General features: G+C 47.2%; 1 protein-coding gene across 8 annotated transcripts in view; it reads right to left on the bottom strand.

The window, feature by feature from the left end:
* TOP3A (topoisomerase 3alpha) overlaps positions 1-17195 on the bottom strand; it is a 192042-nt gene that overhangs the window by 63562 nt on the left and 111285 nt on the right. For all 8 annotated transcript variants that reach the window (XR_015264278.1, XM_086788003.1, XM_086788005.1 and 5 more), the window contains one exon: positions 14966-15018. Coding sequence is in view for 7 of the 8 variants with exons in the window: in XM_086788003.1 (XP_086644129.1) it covers positions 14966-15018 (53 nt within the window). In the remaining variant the exon portion in view is untranslated. The remainder of the gene's footprint in view (positions 1-14965; positions 15019-17195) is intronic.

Genomic DNA, 17195 nt, shown 5'->3' with positions numbered 1-17195 from the left:
GATCTCAGCCTCGATGAAGGACCCCCTTTAGAGACAAAAGTACGTCTCGCATAGGTAAGGGAGGGAAAATCTGACAATGTAAGCCTTACCTCTCATTCCCACTCCGGGGAAACGCCAAGGCTGGTTCTCAGAACTGGAGAGGTACCATGACAATGCGAATGCGCAACATCATCCTCAAGGGTACAATCATCCTGTAACTGTAATGCAGCATCCTCCTGTGAGGGATCAAAATCCTATGCCTGAAAGAGCCTCATCCTCAAAAGAAGGATCAACATCCTGTGAGGCAAGAGCTGCATAAGGGTTGGGGTGCTCCACTAGGGGTACGGGTGAAGGGGCAAGTACGGGGACCTAAGGGTGCCTGCCATCCGTAACAACAACCCAACACTGTGTGGTCTTCTCTGGCATAGGATCAATTGGAGTCTGAGCAACTACAAAAGGCATCTGATGGGTAGGCCCACACCGCCTCCTAGAATGGCCCCTCCATCTAGGACAATCTCTAGCAATGTGGCCCTGTCGACGACAAATCCGACACTGGTCAGGTCAGGTCTGCCTGCAATCTCCATCCTCTGGCGGAAATGAGAGCCGTTGTGTCTCTGAAGCAAAATATGGTCATCAATAATCGATGGATCAAGAACACGCACAAGGACCCGGGGTACACCATCAGAAGTGGCACTAACAGCCACGGAAGCTGAGGCGGGAGAGCCCGAAAGGGCCGATACCTCTAGAACCTGGCCAAAGGATGCCCCTATGGAAGCTAAAAGCTTCTAATAGGACTGAGGAAGAGCAGGGAACCGCAGTGAGACCGGGGTAAGTTGCTAATCCTCCACCACTGGATCAAAGCCCACCTGGGGCTGCCAGCCAAAACCTGAGAAGTAGCTTGTGGAGAATGAAAGTCCACCTGAAAGATGCCTCGACCAAGCAAACAAGTATCCTGGAAGTGCACTGAAACGAGACCCAAGCAGGGGTCACCCCTTCCTGGACTCACTTCTCCAGTTAGCACTTTAATATACACTCTTAAAAGACAATAGCACAAGACAAAGTAGCAATAAAAAGTAATTAACAACTCTGAGCATAGATAGATGACACCACACTGAGGCCGGAACGGCCGGCCCCCCCCCAAGGATTGTTATTATTACTTGGGAGAATTTGTTACAAGTACACGGGCCCAAGGCCAGATTTCCAATAAGCAATGCACGATGAAAAAAACAAAGTATCAAACCCAAACATGTTTGTTGATGCCGAGTCTGCAGTCACCAAGGGCTGCCCCGTCCATAGCACCTTCCAGAGTCACACTCTGCGTGCAATCCACCCGTCCCTGGCACTACGGATCACGCCGTGCCAGTCCTAGCGATGGGGCACCCTCACGGAGTTGACTCGGTGAATGGAAGAGGAGTCCAGACATAGGAGAGCAGGAGAATTCCTCATTCTTCGCGATGAAAATCTTCTGGAGCCACCGTACAGCCAGTAGGAAGAGTGAAACAACCTGGGCCACTTGTAGGAAATGCGTATGTCCTAAATCCACGCGGATAACCCCACTGGTTTGACCTGATGTACCTGCTGTACGACCAGAATCAGCAAATAATGATGGTATTGTACCTGCTGTACCTGTTGTACGACCAGAATCAACAAATAATGATGGTACTGTACCTGCTGTACGACCAGAATCAGCAAATAATGATGGTATTGTACCTGCTGTACCTGCTACTGTACCTGCTGTACGACCAGAATCAGCAAATAATGATGGTACTGTACCTGCTGTACCTGCTGCTGTACCTGCTGTACGACCAGAATCAGCAAATAATGATGGTACTGCACCTGCTGTACCTGCTGTACCTGCTGCTGTACCTCCTGTACCTGCTGTACGACCAGAATCAGCAAAAAAATGAGTGCTCCAGCCTGTTTTCTCTAAATCCCAGCAAGCAGTTGTGTTTTCTTTCTCCAAAATGCAAGGGAGAGGGCTGGAAGTGAGGCGCCTTCCTCCCATGCAAAGGATTGGGTGTGGTAGGTGGGGTAGGTGGCCAACCCCCACCCACATGCTATAAAAGGGTGCCCAGGCCAAAAGAAGGTGCCCACACTTATAAAGTGTCCACCTACTTTTAATGAAGTATGAAACCTGTAAGTTATAAGACTTATAACTTAAAACTCTTATTAAAATAAGGATTTCCCACCTGTTCACACGCCACAAAACCTATCAGAAGACAAGGCATTCCACGGCTCACGGGAGGGCGTCCCCGACCCCTGAGCTAGACACACATGTCAAGCATGCAAACGAAACCAGTTCACGCGAAAACATTTCAAAGGCAGGCAAACATGAGTGCACAATGCAACATTGTTAAAGGATAATCTCCGTTCATGTACTTGCACAATACTTGACATTTCCGGGCACCAACAGGCCCACCGGAAAGTCAATTCCAGGTACACACACAGTGTACAATCCACCCGTCCCTGGCACTACGAATCACGCCGTGCCAGTCCTAGCGATGGTAATCCAGAAACATACACCGTGTGTAATCCACCCGTCCCTGGCACTACGAATCACGCCGTGCCAGTCCTAGCGATGGAGCACCACTACGGAGTATGCTCATCCAGAGCCCAAAGCTCACACAAGAAGATAAGAGGACCATTAGATAGCTCAATGGTGACATCTCCCCGTCTTCTAAACAGTTGTCCGCAACTGAAAAGCTTCCAAATAGTCATGGAGAAGCTGCGGATAATCTTTGAAGTAGTCCTCACCAACCCACTTAGCATCAATGGGGAGATAGTTCTTGAACTTCACCAAATAGCGTCTTACAAGCTTGCCTGCAGATAGCTTACGCTCTTTATGAAACACAATCTGCTCTGGTTGCAAAATCTCTTCGAACTCATCCACTTCTGGTGGATCCTCAATGATAGGAAGACTTGGTTCCGGACCCACATACTTTCGTAAGAGGCTAACATGGAAAGCATTATGTATCTTCCAATGGGATGGCAATGCTAAACGAAAAGCAACTTCATTGATCTGCTCAATGACCTTGAAAGGCCCATAATACCTGGATGAGAGCTTGGGAAACATCCCCTCCTTACCAGATCTCTTACGGAGTCTAGCTTTTTCGAATTTCAGCAATACCCAATCATTTACCTTGACATCCAAATGCTTTCTATGCTTGTCTGCAGCCTTCTTATGCTTCTCTTGAGAACGGGCTATGGCTGTCCGTACCTGTGCAAAGGCAACATCCAAGTCCCTGACAAAGTCATCAGCAGCAAAAATCTCATCCTTAGTATGTAGGATGGGAGGCAATACCACTTTGCCATAAACTATCTCAAAGGGAGCCTTCCCAGTAGAAGCATGCACCGTGTTATTGTATGCAAACTCCACAAGTGGCAAATACTTTTCCCACAAAGTCTTTTGATCAGCTACATAGCATTTGAGAAGGTCCAATACGGCTGAATTTGCTGCTTCACTTTGACCATCGGTTTGAGGATGAAAAGCGGATGAAAAATTCAGCTTTGTGCCCATATTGTCAAAAAGTGCTCTCCAGAAGAGACTGGTAGTTCGAGGATCACGGTCACCCACAATAGATTTAGGCATACCATGATGCTTGAATACCTGTGATAAGAAAACTTTTGCCATATGATCTGCCTTGATCGTTTTCTTGACCGACAAGAAATGAGCTTGCTTGCTAAACCGGTCAACGATAGTCCATATAGCATCATTACCTTGCTGAGTGCGAGGCAAATCCATGATGAAATCCATAGCTATACTCTCCCATGGCTGCGAGGGAATAGGCAATGGTAGAAGCAATCCAGGAGACTTCTGACGATCAAACTTGACCTTTTGGCAAATGAGGCAAGCACGTACATAAGCCTCAATGTCCTTCCTCATCCCTGGCCAAAAGAAGTAGCGTTCAACCATATGAGTAGTAGGTAGAATACCTCTATGTCCTGCATACGGTGGAGCATGGCATTCTTCCAACACTTTTTGCCTCAAATCTGTGAGCACACAAAGGCAATTATCTTTAAGGAGATACCCATCTTTGATCACATATGATGCATGAGTATGACCAGCCACCAAATCAGCCCATAAATCTGAAAAATCAGCATCTATATGGTACTTATTTTGCATAGACGACAAGTCTCCATGAGAGGCAATTGAGATAGAAGCTACATACGGCCTTCGAGACAATGCATCGGCCACCACATTCTTCTTTCCCGGTGTATGCACAATCTGAAAATGAAACATAGAGAGGAAATTTGCCATCCGCATATGCTTCTCTGAGAGCTTAGTTTGTGTGAGAAAATACCGTAAGCTTTGGTTGTCGGTCTTCACCATAAACTCTGCACCCAGAAGATAGTGCTTCCAAATGGTCAATGCATGAATCACTGCCAATAGCTCCTTCTCATAGATCCCCAAAGAAAGCTCCGTATCACGCAAACGGCGGCTCTCAAATGCCACGGGGTGTCCTTCCTGGTTTAGGACAGCACCTAAACAATCTCCACATGCATCACATTCCACAAAGAATGGCTTGTGCAAGTCAGGAATGATCAACACGGGCCCAGATATGATTGCATCCTTTAGTGAATAGAAAGCTTTGCTTTCCAATGAAGTCCACTGAAAGGGGACTTTCTTCTTTGTCAACTGATGAAGAGGGGCAGCAATCAAAGCAAAATGCCATATGAACCGTCTATAGTATGAGCATAACCCAAGAAAACTACGAACCTCATGCACTGACTTGAGTTCAGGCCAATTCTTGATAGCCTCAATCTTGGCGGGATCCATTCGTATGCCATCTTGAGAAACAATATGCCCAAGATAATGAATTTCGGAGAGGAAGAACTCACTCTTCTTAGCATTGATGTGAAGTCTATGCTTTCGGAGTTCTTCAAAGACTATGGCCAAATGCTTTCTGTGCTCTTCTTCACTCTTGGAATAAACCAAGATGTCATCGAAGAAAACTCCAGTGAAAGATCGATGATCTCTAAAAATCCTGTCCATCATACGGTTAAAAGTGGCAGGAGCATTTGTAAGACCGAAAGGCATAACAAGATACTCATACAAACCAAATGCTGTCCTGAAAGCGGTCTTATGCACATCCTCTGGTACTACCCGTACTTGATGATATCCACTCTTCAAATCAATCCGGCTGAAATATGCCGAGCCATCCAATCTATCCAAAATATCATCAATGCGAGGAATAGGAAACCTATTCTTGATGGTTAGCTTATTTAGAGCCCGATAATCCACACACATACGATAAGAGAGATCCTTCTTCTGCACTAGAAGTACGGGAGAGCAATACGGTGAAGAGCTAGGGCGGATCAAACCTTTTTGCATGAGCTCATTGACTTGCTTCATGATCTCCTCCTGCTGTGATGCACTCACACGGTATGCCGGCCTATTTGGTGGAGAACTGCCAGGCACAAGGTCTATACGATGATCCTCCGGCCGTGGTGGTGGTAGCTCCCCTGGAAGTGAATCTGTAAAGCAATCTTCATATTGTTTCAAAAATTCCAGCCTATCACATGTGAGAGAATCAAGAGAATGATCAACATGGTCTACTCTATCACGAACAAAAATCATGTACGAGCAAAGACCCTTTCTCATGGCTTTATTTATTTGTATGTGGGATACAATAGAGATAGAATTCCCTTCCACACCGGCATCAATAACATGCTCTTTGCCCCTATGCATAAATGTGATCCGGTTGGTCTTGTAAGCCTTGCGAGGATCAAGACGGGAGTGCCAAGGCTTTCCAAGCAATACATCACACCCATTTAATGGTGCAATGAGGAAGTTCTCATGGTCCAAATATCCCTGAATATGCATGCGAAGCTTGCCAATAAGGGGTGTGACCTTGACTTTCTTGCCAACAAATGCACTTCCGGCCTCAATCTCCGGTCCCATGTCATCCACACTAATGCCCAATGCTGTAGCCATTTCCAATGATATGAAGTTGTCCGTGGCACAATCATCAAACATAAATAATGCGGGTTGATCTTTGAGCTGTCCCCATGCCTTGCATACCATCCTATCCAAAGCATCATGGGCTGTCCCCCCTTGTACATCGGGCACCATATGCACATTAACCTTGGTTTCCTTTGCATCCTCTTTGCCTGCTTTCTTTGGGCATTGCCGGACCATGTGATCTTTACTACCACAAGAAAAGCACTTACCGTCACGTATATATTGCACCCTTTGTTCCGGAGTAAGTCCATAGTTAGGCCTTTTGTTGGGACGCTTCTTCTCTGAGGTACTTTCAGCTTTTGGAGCTCCCTTAACTTCATTGGAGTCCCTTTTAGGTGGCTGTCCACCCTTATGCAGATTTGGGACAGCCTTGTCCTTCCCCTTTTGAGCATGTCCATCTCTATAATTTTGCTTCAGCTTTTGCTCCAATTGTTCGGTGGCCAAAGCAGCTGAAATGAGCTGTTGTAGAGTGTGGTTTGGGTACAACTCCAAGCCCGATTGATAAACCGGTTGGAGTCCCGATTCAAACTTTCTCTTGCGTTCGTCATCATTTACCTGCATAATAGGGGAAACTTCCAAGAGTGTTTTCAAAAACTTGGATACATAAGCATGAACTGACTCACCTTCATTCTGCTTAACCCAATCCCACTTCTTGCGGATGTTCTTCTTGGCATTAGGGGGTAAGAATTGGACATAGAATCTAGTTTTGAATTCAGCCCAAGTGTCCACGGGAGTGCCTGAGAGCTTTTCGGCAAGCCACCAATGAGCGGCCGTGCCCTTCAAGAACATGCTGGCATGCCTCACCTTGGACTTTTCTGAAAAATCCTCATCACTAAAAGCAATGTCAAATTGGGAAACAAATGACATAACCTTGGAAGCATCAAACTCACCATGATATGTCTCGAACTTGACGGATTTGTCCCCGGCTTTGAATTCCTTTTGCTTATGAACATGATGCTCATAATCCCCATGCGTCCTCTTGATTCCACGTTCATGTGGATCAGCCCTGGCATCCATAGATGCTCCTGCATACTTAGGTGGCATACGTGGACGTGAAGCATGTGCTATACCTGCATGCATGTGTGTAGCCCCACCTCTATCTCTTGCAGCATAAGCATAATCCGGAGAGGGTGTGGAGATGGGAGCATGAAGAAATGGCTCTTCACGGGAGAGTTCAACAGGTAAAGTAGTAGTACGGGGATGTCGGTGCTCTCTAAGCCCATGAGAAAGCTGCAAAGATGAAGAGTGAGGCTTGTAACGATCATCTCTAGAAGTAATGTTACCTTCATAGGCATGGCTATGCCTCCCATGTAAGGTAGAATCACGTCGGGATGTAATGGAAGGCTCCTCTTTGTGGACAGCAGATTTCAGCTTTGGAGAGGCTATCCCAGGCATGTCCACCAATGGAGATCTCTTTATAACAAGCTCCCCATCCTGGCCCTGCAATACATCACCCTTTTCCACTAAGAATGAAAGAGCTAGCTCACGAGGTTTCAGCCCTGATCCACGAGCCAAAGCTTCAAAGTCTTGAAAGACGGTTGCCTCCTTTTTCTTTGCATCTAGCACTTATTGAATGTGTGGGTCCTCACGTAGGCTGGCCAATTCCATCTCCCTGGCATGGAGAAGCTCTCGCATACGCTGAATTTCAGCATTCATGGCACTTGGCTCTTGCTCTTGCTCTTGCATTTTCTCCTTGCCACGGGACGGCTGTCCCAACCATACATGATCACGGGCATAAGGCATCCATCCACTTGCTTGTGTTCCACTGGAGTGCCCCTTTGAATTTGGCACTTCCTTGCTACTTGCTTGGCTAGCCATAATAAGAGTAAAGTCACTAATGGAGAGTGGTCAGGAAGCCTTTGGATCGTCTCCCAATGTAGAAAAAGGAAGATCCGTGCTCTGATACCACTGAAACGAGACCCAAGCAGGGGTCACCCCTTCCTGGACTCACTTCTCCAGTTAGCACTTTAATATACACTCTTAAAAGACAATAGCACAAGACAAAGTAGCAATAAAAAGTAATTAACAACTCTGAGCATAGATAGATGACACCACACTGAGGCCGGAACGGCCGGCCCCCCCCCAAGGATTGTTATTATTACTTGGGAGAATTTGTTACAAGTACACGGGCCCAAGGCCAGATTTCCAATAAGCAATGCACGATGAAAAAAACAAAGTATCAAACCCAAACATGTTTGTTGATGCCGAGTCTGCAGTCACCAAGGGCTGCCCCGTCCATAGCACCTTCCAGAGTCACACTCTGCGTGCAATCCACCCGTCCCTGGCACTACGGATCACGCCGTGCCAGTCCTAGCGATGGGGCACCCTCACGGAGTTGACTCGGTGAATGGAAGAGGAGTCCAGACATAGGAGAGCAGGAGAATTCCTCATTCTTCGCGATGAAAATCTTCTGGAGCCACCGTACAGCCAGTAGGAAGAGTGAAACAACCTGGGCCACTTGTAGGAAATGCGTATGTCCTAAATCCACGCGGATAACCCCACTGGTTTGACCTGCTGTACCTGCTGTACGACCAGAATCAGCAAATATGATGGTACTGTACCTGCTGTACCTGTTGTACCTACTGCTGTACCTACTGTACCTGCTGTACGACCAGAATCAGCAAATAATGATGATATTGTACCTGCTGTACGACCAGAATCAGCAAATAATGATGGTACTGTACCTGATGTACCTGCTGTACGACCAAAATCAGCAAATAATGATGGTATTGTACCTGCTGTACCTGCTGTACGACCAGAATCAGCAAATAATGATGGTACTGCACCTGCTGTACCTGCTGTTGTACCTCCTGTACCTGCTGTACGACCAGAATCAGCAAAAAAATGAGTGCTCCAGCCTGTTTTCTCTAAATCCCAGCAAGCAGTTGTGTTTTCTTTCTCCAAAATGCAAGGGAGAGGGCTGGAAGTGAGGCGCCTTCCTCCCATGCAAAGGATTGGGTGTGGTAGGTGGGGTAGGTGGCCAACCCCCACCCCACATGCTATAAAAGGGTGCCCAGGCCAAAAGAAGGTGCCCACACTTATAAAGTGTCCACCTACTTTTAATGAAGTATGAAACCTGTAAGTTAAAAAACTTATAACTTAAAACTCTTATTAAAATAAGGATTTCCCACCTGTTCACACGCCACAAAACCTATCAGAAGACAAGGCATTCCACGGCTCACGGGAGGGCGTCCCCGACCCCTGAGCTAGACACACATGTCAAGCATGCAAACGAAACCAGTTCACGCGAAAACATTTCAAAGGCAGGCAAACATGAGTGCACAATGCAACATTGTTAAAGGATAATCTCCGTTCATGTACTTGCACAATATTTGACATTTCCGGGCACCAACAGGCCCACCGGAAAGTCAATTCCAGGTACACACACAGTGTACAATCCACCCGTCCCTGGCACTACGAATCACGCCGTGCCAGTCCTAGCGGTGGTAATCCAGAAACATACACCGTGTGTAATCCACCCGTCCCTGGCACTACGAATCACGCCGTGCCAGTCCTAGCGATGGAGCACCACTACGGAGTATGCTCATCCAGAGCCCAAAGCTCACACAAGAAGATAAGAGGACCATTAGATAGCTCAATGGTGACATGCACAATCAGCTCAGAAGGGAGAGCTGCTAGAAGCCATTGATGGGCCTGCGAACAAGAGGGGTGGGAATCGTAAACTCTCGCAACAAGGGTGGTCTAGACCTCAATGTCAATATCGTGTTGAACAAAGGCAAGCTCGTCTTCTGAAAAATTAATGATCCTCTCGGCCTATGGGGGTGACGAAAGATTCGTTGTGGCACAAGCCATCAAGCCAATCGACAGTGGGTGGCCAACTTGAATCCAAATAAAAAATTGCTGCTAAATGAAAGAGGCGGCGGGGGGAGGAAGAGGCAGGTGAAAGCAAGGAGGAAGCGGCGGGGGGGCGTTAGTAGGGCAGGAGCGGAGCGGAGGCCAAGGAGGAGGCAGGGCGCAAGCAGGTGGAGGCAGGGCAAATTCAATCAAGGGTGAACTTGTCTTTTGGTGTGGACATTGATTGAATTCAATGCAGGCGATGTTTATCGGATTGAAGACCCTTGCCAACCTAATGGGCGCACGTGCTGAACTTGTTGGTGACTGATTGCTATCCTTTTATGGGTTTTGTAATTAATATGGTTATATTGCCAATGTGTACATGATTGGTTCACACTCCATTAAAAACGAGACAGACAACTTATAAATTTGGGCACCCATGATTAATGAGGGTGGGCATCACTACCAAGTGGCAAGAAATTGCCCAACACTTGGCACCAACGGTGGTGAATGTCCAAGAAGGGTCGACCAGCCTCCGTCTCCTCTCCATCGTCATCATTTTGCAAAGGCACCATCACCAAGCTGTACGGCAGCATCATCAGCCCATCTTTGACCCCCAGTGCAGTGTTGATGGTCTTGATGATTGCGCTATATTTCAATTGCAGTTAATTGTATGTTCATAATAAGGATCATCAGTTGGAATATTCAGGGTCTCATCAGCAGGCCTCATCGCCGCCGCGGCAGACAATAGGTATGTTTTAGGTTTGTTCAATATTCACTAGTGGCCGCCCTAATGATAACTTCTTTTGGGAACATAATCTAGATAATAGATTTTTTTCCCCGGAAAAGAGATCCTTCTATTAGTTACCAAGAAAAACAGCCATGCACGGTAAGTGCAAAATCAGCTCTGTCGAGAGAGCAATAATCAAAGTGACAAGGGGGAAAAAAAAGCCGCGGGGGGGGGGGGGGGGGGGGGACATACCCGTGGTGTATATACCAGGTGGGCTCATCACCACTATCACTAAGAAAAAGGCCATGCTGCCAAGTCCGCAAGAAGGCCTCATGGCACTTCTCCATACGATTAGAGCCACCTTGAAGCTTCCCCGGTGTCCACTTAGGGTATGAATGATATCGAGCCATATGCTCCGGATGGACTCCGCTGGTGGGGTGATGGTGCCCGCGATTGCCTTGCTAAATGTACCATGGAGCAATACTGGTACAAATCTCCCATCTCTTGCAGGAGCCTACGGTCCAGCGAATAGAAGAGGCAACCGCAACTCGAGCTATCAAGATCTAATGATAAGCAACCTACGGTGCCAGTCCCCCACTATCCTCCTCATATGCCATGGCTACCTTGGCCTCTGTGGCCCAAGCAACCATACCCATAACAACTGTGCGGGGGAGCCCAATTCATCGTGAAGATGTGGAGAAACCTCTGCCAAACCTGTTGAGCCTTCGGGCAATCCGAGAGACAATGATGTTGGGACTCTTGTAAATGGCCACACCTCAAAAAGACTAATGATCTACCTCCTATGGCCAACTAAGTGCCAACCGCGAGGCTCTTGTGGGCTAACTGCCACAGAAAGAGTGACCCACACCCTCTTCCTAAAATCCGAAAGAAACTATAAAGAGAGACCCTGGGACTGCCCACTGCCCTGCAGTTGCTGGGGTGCCCTCAATCTCAGGCATCTGAATCCTACGGCCCAACCGTGTTGTGTACTCAAAGAAGGGGGAGTCGGGAGCCTACTCCCTAGGAAAGGGATCCTGCCAACTCCACTCTCCTGAGTCCCACTGAAGGCATGTGAGTAGGTGGCTCTCCCACAACCATAAACACCAAAAGACCCCTCTAGCCACCTTGAACAGTGGAGGGTCGATGTGCCAACCATGCTCGTGAAAACCAATCACTCACTCTCTGTAAAGTGCATCCATTCAGGTCCTCAGAAGGGGGCTCTGCTTCTACAGGTCTGCCATGAGGTCTAATAGAATAAGTAAGGACGGCTGAACTCTAATCAGCACCCTGCACTACCAAAGGTATGTCGTGTCTCATGGACACTCCAGCCAATGCGGGGGGAGAAGGGTCCAATATCAGGGTAAGCCACTCTCGAGGGATGGAAAAGTTGATGTCAAGGCGAGTCTGTCCCTGCCTCGTATCCCAACAAGGCTCCTTGCTTGGGTCTCCAGGTGGCGGGGAAGCTGTCTGAAAAGTAGCCAATCTACAAGAGACTGCCTTGTGCCCATGCTCATTCGGTAGCCAAACCAAATGCTTCCATATCAAGGGCTGCCAGAGGCACTCCTCTGCTGAATCTGGGGAGGACTGCTGAAGGGCCGGTCTAAGGTGGTCCCAAGTTCGAAGGAGGCTGATTGCAAATCTGTCCTTGAATGAGGGGATAAAACCACAGGCACAAGATCCATCTCAAATCTGGGGCCAAGGGCAACCCAGAACGGGTGTGCGGGCTGAGATTTGGGCTAAGAGAAAATCCTTCAAGGATTCACCACCCGGAAGAAGTCCACGAACAATCAGCTTGCCTAGTAGGGCTTGGCTCTGGATAGAGGGATCAATGATGCCTAGGCCTCCCCACTGGCAAGGCTGAATGATCACTCTCCAAGCCACCTTGGCGCGCGCTGGACTCCCATCACTACTGGCCTAGATGAAGCTGCGGATCAATCGTTGAACCTAACTGATGTATGCCCGCTTGGGAGAAGGCCCAGAAGGCCCAACAAGAAGTGATGTACCACATGGTGGCGAGAAGAACCTAGTTCGCCACCACGACTCAGCTAGCTAGGGAAAGCCTGGCTGAACTCCAATATAACAACTTCCTCTAAATGCTCAAAAGAGGAGGGGCTAGTTGCTGCTCCGGGGAAATGTCAATACCAACATGGCTTCCAAGATAACAAACACGAGTGCCACTCGCGATCTACTGTAAAGTCTCAACTAGCCTCCAAGTCAGGGCGGGCGAGGAGCCGATCCAAAATCCACACGACTTGTGCCAATTGATCTGTACGCCGGATGTACGACAGAAGATCTCTATCTCATCAATGAATCTTTGAGATTCCTCTCATCTGCTGACACGTATGCTGAGTCAAGCATCTCCTTCTGTGAAGGGATAGGGAGGCGCAACCCCTGTAAACCGGTCTCCTAAGCGAAGAGGAAATTGTTCATGACCTCAACTACAAACAAGAAAAGAAAGGGCATGTGCAAGCGGACAACCTTGCTGGACCGAATGGGAGAGAGGGAATTGTTGGGAATCAAGGTCTTACCTGTGTGAACCCATTCATATAAGTATGGTAATATGTCTATATGTGTGCATGTGTGAACATCCACTACCAAAGGAGTAAACACCCACTTATGTGTTTGTGTGTGTTCGAACTTCGAACAACCTCTTAAAGGGATCCCACAGTGACGACAAAAGACAGCCAAGGGTCACAAAGGAGCTCCTACGGGGAGGGATGCTCGCATAGCCATTGGAAAATATGCAGCAAACCATTGGTCCCACATGACATTATCCTGGTAGATTTTGCTACAACACCCATGGCAATAGAGGCACTCTTCCAGACAGTCATACATTCATAGGATCAGTGCCATGGCCCCCTGGAGACTCCCGAGGATCGCCCTACAGTCCTCCCAGTAGCTAGCGGTAGATGGGCACAAGTCATGTTATAGCCGAGTATGCACCTGGTTCATGAGGCAGGGACTCAGGATGGATCGCCTTCCCCCACTCCAGTATGGCCCGGACTCCCCATTCATCATGCTCTCTCAGGACGACAAGAACCAGGTGATCAAATATGATTTATTGCAACTATACATACAAGATACCTAGATCACAACACATGAGCAACTCTCACACAAACGGTTGTACTACATGGATACTTTCATGAGGCTTACAAAGGATGGTTTCATACTGAGGGCCAGATACCTTGACATATACATGTCACATGCCATGTGGATTGCAGTGGGCCAGTTGCGGGTGTCATCGCACTGTCAAAGGATAGAGACAAGGAGAGTCATGCAGATACCTCGTGAGGAAAGGTTATGCACTATGTGCCAGCGGGAGATCGAGTCAGAGGCGCACTTCATATGCACGTGCACTGTATATTATGAGATTCGAGGGAGGTTCCACTGTCACTTCAGAGTGGGGTTTAGACCCTGATCCAGGATCATGGATTACCCAGATCAGCGGTGCCTATGCCTTTTCTTACTAGAGCTTCATCGCTACAGGGAGACCTCGTGGAAGACATCCCAGGCGACCGTCACTTAGTTCTTCCGACCATCAGAGGACGCCACACAAACCATGGATGACATACCCACAGCCTCATTGAGCACCCCCCGCCAGACCCCACTTTGGTGTGGCTCTAGATCGGGCCACGGCTGTAGCGAGCCCGATGTCCCAAACTGCCTAGACCTCGCCAGCAACACAGAAATCAGCCCCAACTTGAGGAGATCTTGGGGAGGCAAAAAGGCACCTTCCCATGCCGAGCGGATCTGCAGAGCCTTAGACAAGCTAAACCCACGCTTGATATCCTTAATGGCCCCCTCCTCCTACCGGGGGGATTACCTCCATAGGCTGTATGATGATGATGGTCCCATTTTGTATCATATGGCTCGGATTTGACATTCCCAGCTCATAGCTCTAGTCTTTGTTTTCTTTTGTGCCATGATCAGATTACATGGAACCCATGCTTGATATCCTTAATGGCCCCCTCCTCCTACCGGGGGGATTACCTCCATAGGCTGTATGATGATGATGGTCGCATTTTGTATCATATGGCTCGGATTTGACATTCCCAGCTCATAGCTCTAGTCTTTGTTTTCTTTTGTGCCATGATGAGATTACATGGACACTATTGTATCACTTTTGGTCTCATAGACCCACTCAGCTTATTCAAGACTCAGGTTTTCAAGAAGTGAACTCTATGGAAGTTTAAGCCTGCTAAAGGCACGTTTACTTTTCAGAAATACTATATGATGTATGAGAATTGTTTTGGAAAGAGAATTGGTTTCAACAATCGTTGAAGATTTATATATGCTCCACTTCTTGAAGCTTGACTTGATATGAGAACTAGCCAACGGACAAAATAGGTGAAGCAATACCAACAGAAGTTACCATCACAGCTGTTGCTCTTTTACAGAGTTCAGTGTTCTTCTCAAATTACCATTTCCAAGGCCCACCTGAAGTGCCCTGTTACAAATTTCACACAAAAAACAAAATGCCAGGAGTCCTAGAGACTTGCCTCTCAAAGAACAGCTCCATTGCTTCGAACAGCTTTGCCTTGTGTAGCTTCGCCTGCACTCAAGAGGTGACGATTATTATCAGCCATACTATTTCATACTTCTTCTATTGCTTTAAACTTTCAAACCAACACTCATCTCCCTCTACAACCCCCCCCCCCCTCCCCGCGGTCGGGCTGCACCCCTGGGCCTCTCCTTCCCCTCCCACACCCATCCCTCCAGCAGTAAGAACACCTTACCACAGGGCAAAACAGCAACACGAAATTTTCTGTAAAAATTAACTTCAGGCAGAGAGGAAACATTGTACTGTTAACTCTCAAAAAAGCGACTAAAATCCTTACATAAAGAAAGCAATGCTTACATTTACAAAATCTTTCTGGAACAATGCTCATGGCAGATCAGAAATTAGGAGTCCCTTTCAAATGAAAATCAGGAGCCTCTTCAACTGGCAAGAAGAAATTCCATTCTCTAAAAGCATTTAACATAGATCTAGATCAACCCAGACGCGCCAAACTTTGATTCCAATGAAGATTGCAGTTCAGAATTTGTTTAAGTTCAGCACTTATCCACTTCATGAGTTTCCTGTGAAGACAGTGCTATTGAATGTTTATCCTTATATCTTGTTCTCTCAGCCATGACCAAACCAAACCAATGGAGAACAGATATAGGATCTCCTTCTCTATCCTCTAGATGTGATGCAACTATAGAAACTACTGAAAAAAAGTATGGCTGAAAATTTCTAACTCTATGTCTATATTATGAAGGCGGCCAAACTACATAACATATAGTTCACTTGCGTGGTTGTGGAGAGAGGACCTCAGCTACTTTATGACAGAATCCCCGCCAGTTCTGTTTACACATTATTACTTGTCAATTAAGTTTTACACCATTTTTTTCCCAGAAAGGGAACTTCTATCAAGTGTTAAAGAAAATCATACATTGGAGGTTCTTTTGTAGAGAAAGGACTTGCAAAGAGTAAGATTACTCCTAACAGAGCCAATTGCAATGCCCCCGCGAAATATAAGAGCCCACATCAGAAAAGAATGGACTCTCTCTCCAGGCATGAAAGTCTCCCACCTATATTGGGCTGTCCTGGACGGTCCCTTAATCTTTTTCCATATGGATGCCAGAGTATATGTAGTATCTGACAGTGCCTGAATTTGGAAAGTCTCCATGCCCTCAATGGTATCTGTATGAAAAGATCTCAAAACCTACCACTCTCCCAACAATCTCCCAATCAGTATCTATGTAGCAGACTAGCGGGAAAGAGTAGTGCACACCGCCCTTGCTGTGTGACACCTCCTGAGGTTATACTATCCTAGAGTGAAACCCTGTGTTACCACTTAAGTGTGCCTGGGCACCACCACTTGACACTCAAAGAGCAATCCAGAGAGACACCACAGTAAAGAACACCACTAGACCACATGTGCAAATTCACTTAACACAGTTAAGAGAATCGACACACACAGACACACTGAAAACAACCAAACGACTAGTTATGAAAAGATGTTACAAGAAGCTATGGCTCGCAAACCAATAAGCATACTAACAAACGAACTAGCCCCCAGTTAGTCCCAAAGGTGGCCTCTTTGTATATTGCAAGCTCCCCATCTTCCACGGTGGACATCACCTAATCTGGAAATACCGCCATCCGTGGTAGATACGAATACCACCATCAGTGTAGATGCCATGCAAGTTGGTATACCGGCTGCAGGTTGTTGCACTGATCACAGAGGTAACTGTTGGGTAGGTAGCCCCACCATTGTGATGCCAATGACAGCTGGAGAAGTGGATCCAAAATGAGAGCTGTGTCACTTAACCAGAACGGGCGTTCCACTTTGCTACTTTTGACCGGCACAGACTTGCACTTTTTGACCTGTGCAGTCCCATGGGCAGCCAGGGTGGCTACAATCTACAGCTGAGTAAAGTGATTGGAATGGTTATTGAGGAGCTAGCTCCAGGGAAATGATTTTCATTATGCCTGTCTGCATGAATGGCATGATCAGTCCACTGCGATATCGTGTCTCACATAATACTCAGGTTCTGGTCTCAGTGTCTTTTTCTCTTTCACAACTGCTAAAAGTTTTCTTTTTTTCTTTCTTTCTTTCTCAGCCTTTTCTACTCTGTGAGGGCACCTCAGACAATCAGGCGCAGCACATTTCTACTCTGCAAGGGACCACACCTCAGACAATCAGGTGAAGCGCCTATGACAGTTCTCCATTGATGAACCAG

This window comes from Cibotium barometz, chromosome 51 (assembly GCF_041138505.1).
Source record: "Cibotium barometz isolate CiBa-2024 chromosome 51, ASM4113850v1, whole genome shotgun sequence".
Classification (NCBI taxonomy): Eukaryota; Viridiplantae; Streptophyta; class Polypodiopsida; order Cyatheales; family Cibotiaceae; genus Cibotium; species Cibotium barometz.
Note: the sequence above shows the minus strand (reverse complement) of the source record. Positions and strands in the feature narration are given on the sequence as shown.